General features: G+C 43.1%; 1 protein-coding gene across 1 annotated transcript; it reads left to right on the forward strand.

Moving 5' to 3' along the window:
* The first annotated feature begins 775 nt into the window (after positions 1–775).
* On the forward strand, positions 776–3,389 carry LOC308397209 (transcription factor JunD-like). Its single transcript, XM_080883016.1, has one exon. It carries the CDS (start codon positions 1,536–1,538, stop codon positions 2,355–2,357), a length of 822 nt encoding a protein of 273 aa, XP_080739142.1. The 5' UTR covers positions 776–1,535; the 3' UTR covers positions 2,358–3,389.
* The last annotated feature ends 1,693 nt before the right edge of the window (positions 3,390–5,082 follow it).

A 5,082-nucleotide genomic window follows, 5' to 3' on the forward strand; every position in this document is an offset into this window, starting at 1 on the left:
CAACAAAAAAAGACAAATCAATCAACGTTTACAGTTTGTAGACTTTCAGCTGTTTGAGAAGTTTTACAAAAAAAATACTGTTTTGGAATTAAAGCCATTTTTACACACAGGTCCCTCGTTATCACAGGCTCACCATTCATTCAACAACTTAACATGATTTTAAATATAAGGATTGTTTTCAGTGCTTGGATAAAAATTCTGTCCTCCCTTGAGGTGCTCTGTCAGGCCTTCATTGCAGCCACTTTTTTGCTGATTGGTTGTGGGTTTTTGTACTTTCAGTTTTGTATTTAATAACTGAAAAGCATGTTGGGTTGTGATCAGGTGACTGACTTGGCCATCGAAGAATATCTCATTTCTTTTCCTTGAGCAACTCTTGGGTTGCTCTTGCAGTATGCTTTGAGGCATTAACCATTTGATATCCTTAATACTATGTCCACAGTGTTTGACAGATAATGTGTTACTCCCCTGATCATGAGCTGTTTCTTTTCTCTTCCCATCATTTTTGTCCAACTTAACTCTGGTTTCATCTGTCATGTTTATAGAACTGTGCAGGCTCTTTGTCTAAAAAGTTTGGTTTGATCTGGCCTTCCTGTTCGTTACAACCGCTGGTTTATTTATATATATACATATATACACACACACACACACACACACACACACACACACACACACACACACACACACACACACACACACACACACACACACACATATATATATATATATATAAAGCCAGGTTGGTCAGTGCATTCCTTTTTGACAATAATAAACCAAATAGTTTGTTAGTTTATTTGTTTTTAAGCCTCATCCAGACTTTTCTGACTTTGGTCGTCATATCTAAAATTACAATCAACAAAAAGCTATAAAATGCAGTTAAAGTAAGATTTTTTAATCCCTCAAGTTAGAGCTGAAAGTCTGCTCTTCAGTCTTATATTGATCATTTGATTTAATAATCCACTGTGGTGGTGGACAAGTGCACAACTATAAAAGAGTGTGCCTTTATCTTATCGATCTAACTGTAATTACAAACTACTTCACTTTTAACAGGGTGACTCAGTCTGTCCACGGCACACATTTCTGAGCCACTTTTGTTAGTGATCTGCTTTTAGGTGTGCGTAATGCTCGATTTAAACTGGATGACTCATAAATCAAAGTGGAGACTAAATAACCAGGGTGGGAGAGAAACTATTGAAACCAACGCTGAGTGAGACCTCTGTCTGCATCCTCTGCTCGGCCCGTCCTTTTATTCAAATATAAGACTGGAAAATGTAATTTCTATCCAATACGCGCGCTCCGGCGTGACATAATGGAACGTGCCAGGCTAGAAAAGCTCGGGGCGGTGCGCGCGGGCGTGTATTCAGATCCTGTAGGAGAGGAGAAGAGCGACACGGGGTGTTCACACAAGTGTTGCAAGTGTTGTATTCATTTTAAGAGCAGATCATTCCCGGCGCGGTTCGTCTCTGTGAGGTTATGGGCAGGACACAGTTCTGAGGGAGTGTCGAGCAGCGCCACTTGTCATTGTACCCACGGAAATAATGATGAAGAAGGATATTAACTTGAGCTTGGCGGACGACGCAGACCTGAAACCGCACCTCCGCGACGCTGAGAGCATCCTCAGCTCCCCGGACCTTGGGCTGCTCAAGCTGGCCTCTCCAGAGCTGGAAAGGCTAATCATCCAGTCCAACGGAATGGTCACCACGACTCCGACCAGCTCCCAGTTCCTCTACCCGAAGACGGTGACGGACGAGCAGGAGTTCGCCGAGGGCTTCGTGAAGGCGCTGGAGGATTTACACAAGCAGAACCAGCTGAACGGAGGCGCGCCGCCCAGCAGCACCCTGGATCTCGGGGCTAACATCGCCCCAGTCACCGTGCAGCCGGATCTACCGGTGTACACGAACCTGAACAGTTACGGCAGTGGGCCGCTGGGAACCACTGTCAACTACACCACGGACACGGTCCCTTTCCCGCCTCCTCCGTCACATCATTTAGGGGCAGCCCCGCCGCAGCCAGAGCTGTCTCGGGTCCAGCCGCTGAAGGAGGAGCCTCAGACGGTCCCCGACGTTCAGAGCTTCGGAGAGAGCCCGCCGCTGTCTCCGATCGACATGGACTCTCAGGAGCGCATCAAAGCCGAGAGGAAGAGGCTCAGGAACCGAATCGCAGCCTCCAAGTGTCGGAGGCGCAAACTGGAGCGCATCTCCAGGCTGGAGGACAAGGTCAAATCGCTGAAAACCCAAAACACCGACCTGGCCTCGACAGCTAGCCTGCTGAGGGAGCAAGTGGCCCAGCTGAAGCAGAAGGTGCTCACCCATGTGAACAGCGGTTGCCAGCTGCTGCCACACGAGGTTCAAGTGCACTAGTCGGAGGGACTAACCTGCTGTTGGGCCACTGACCAGCTTATAAGCTCCTTGGACTTTGTTAATGTTGGGGTTTCCGTGTGTCTCGTAGCCCAGATGTGTGCCGTTACGCGCAGGGGATGAATGCCAGGCCACGTAGGCCAAAACTGTACATTCATGTTCGTCTGTTTAACAAAAAAAATCGAAAAGAAAACTGAACTTTTATGATTGATCAAACGTAAAACACACCTGGCACAAAATACATCAACACATGGACCTCAGCGCGGATACCAGCCAGCAGCAAGTCAAACTGTGTTTGCGTTCCTCGACCATTTGTTCAAACTCGCCCCCACTTGGCGGATAGAACAAATCAATATGATGTATTTGATTTTTAAGTCAAATTGGTGTATTTATTTTGGTGCCGAAATGAAGGGCATTTGCCTCTAATATATTCTACATAACTAATTCTATGTATGTTTACTATTGAACAAGGCAGCTTTAAACTGCCAGTATTTTCAATGAAATGATGCCATGGGCTTTCCTAATGGGAGAAAGAGTCGCGTATACGTGTTTACTGACTGCTTATATGCAGTCGTCAGCTGGACCAAACAGACAGACAGTGTTTCTACGATAATATACACATTTATGATTCTGATATTCTTAAAATATGAGGGATTTGGTTGTAAAAAGAAGAAGGGAAAACGCCAACCACACCCATATTTGATACATGAGATCTGATCTACACTTATAGCCTACATGCTGTGGATTTCTGTAGGGAACAATTTGCATGTTGCTGACAAACTCGAATGTCGCTGGGTTCACATGAGGAATTAATCAGTGTTTATTATCTGTAACCTGCACACTTGTGTATTTCTCTTTCTTTCTTTCTTTTTTTAATACTCTACCGAGTCTTTACTGCAAATGTGTTCTTGTTTTAAATGTGAAGAAGAGTGTAATCTTTCTGTTTGCGCTGACTGTTGCGATCACCTCTAGCCTACAGTTATTCGGCTTTATGCGGTTGTGTTTGAAATAAATGCTGCTGGGCAATAAACACTGTTTCCTCCATATTTTAGCCAGCCTCGCTGTTTTTTATTGGGGGGGTTTTACCTGCACGTAATGAAGGTCACATGTAGTCTACAGTAAATAAGGTGTTAAACAGGTCAGGCTTCATGGTCAGTTTCATGAAGGGCAGTTACATTAAGATTAGTTTTCGAATGATTGTGAAACTACCTGTTGTTTACCTGTTATTTTTTTTCTCTGCCACTTTATGGAAATGATCCCTTTAAGGAGTGTAATTTTATCTTGCTGTTCAGAATTAGTGATTCAGTGTTGCATTAACACATTTTGGCAGTATAATTTCATCTGTTGTTTAGATTTCTGTATAAAAGCATCAGGCTGGGGGATTTCCCCCTCTGCTGGTTATTTGTGCAATTACAAATGAAACAAGAGCATTTTAGGACAAAATGTTTCTGACCTTCGTGGCAGTGGACGAGATTCATCCAGCACATCTATTCAGTTCAGTTTAATTCAGTTTTATTTTGATAGCTCCAAATCATGACAGCTGCCTGAATCACTTATTTGGATGTTGTCAACTCCGAGCAGAACTCAACCAGCTGTTTTGTAGATATTTGTACCAATATTTTATTCTGAAATTATAAGAATCTCCCACGCCCACAGATGCTTCCAGTGACTGTTATGAGGCCATGTTCTGTAGTGTTCAAGAAAGCAGCTTAAGATGATTTGACCTTTGTGACACGATGTGTTATCCTGCTAAAAGCAGCCATCAGAAGATGAGTTCACTGTGGTGATAAGGGGATAGATGGTCAGAAACAATGCTCAGGTAGGCTGTGGTGTTTAAATGAGCCATCAGTATAATCCTCTCAATCTTGCAGCAGAAACTGAGTCTCAGTAGACCAGAGAACATTTTTTGTAATCTTCTGCTGTCCAGTTTTTGTGAGCCTGGGTGAATTATAGCTTCAGTTTAATGTTTCTAGCTGACTGAACTGCGATCTTCTGATGCTGTAGCCCATCTGCTTCAGGACTCAGTGTGTTGTGCACTCAGAGATGCTCCTCTGCATACCTTGGTTGTTTAAGATGTAATCATTTTAATTGCTGACGCCCTCTCATCTCAGTTATCATTAAGGCTTTTTGATAAGAGAACTGCTGCTCTTTTGGAGACCATTCTCCAAAAGAAGGCTGCATGGCAAAATCTCAATAGCTCAACAGTCTCTGAAATACATCAGGCCCGCCTATCAGCTGCATTTACAGTGACTTATATTACCTTTCTTCCCCGTTCAGATGTCTGGTTTGAACTGTATGCCTAAAATGCATTGAGTTGGTTCTATGTGACTGGATGATTGCACATATATGTTACCAAACAATTGAACAAATGTACCTAATAAAGTGGCAGGTGAGTTGTTTAAAATTTAAATGCCCTTCTCTCTGTCTCTGGGTCTTTGACGGACACTGACTAGTTTCTGAGATTTTCTTCAAATTTCTTTCAAAAATGAAAAGTGAAAGAGTGACATCCTGAGGATGTTGAAGCTACTAGCAGCTAGATATTTGCCACCAAAATGACAATTTCATGCTAAATCCTGGTGACTCAAGCGTCTGTCATATGTTATTATTTTAAACTAATCTGAATCTTAAGTTCAGAGTAAAAACCTCACTGGATGTTGAAGAAGCGCCAGGTAAAAGCATTCACTGAGGGCAGAAACACTTCAAAAACCACAGTAAACTGAATGTTAGC

This window comes from Rhamphochromis sp. 'chilingali', assembly GCF_963969265.1.
Source record: "Rhamphochromis sp. 'chilingali' genome assembly, chromosome: 5".
In the NCBI taxonomy this organism is placed as follows: Eukaryota; Metazoa; Chordata; class Actinopteri; order Cichliformes; family Cichlidae; genus Rhamphochromis; species Rhamphochromis sp. 'chilingali'.

What these genes read in the sequence shown, in the direction of transcription:
- LOC308397209 (XM_080883016.1), top strand. Translation starts at nt 1,536, where the DNA reads ATGATGAAGAAGGATATTAACTTGAGCTTGGCGGACGACGCAGACCTG.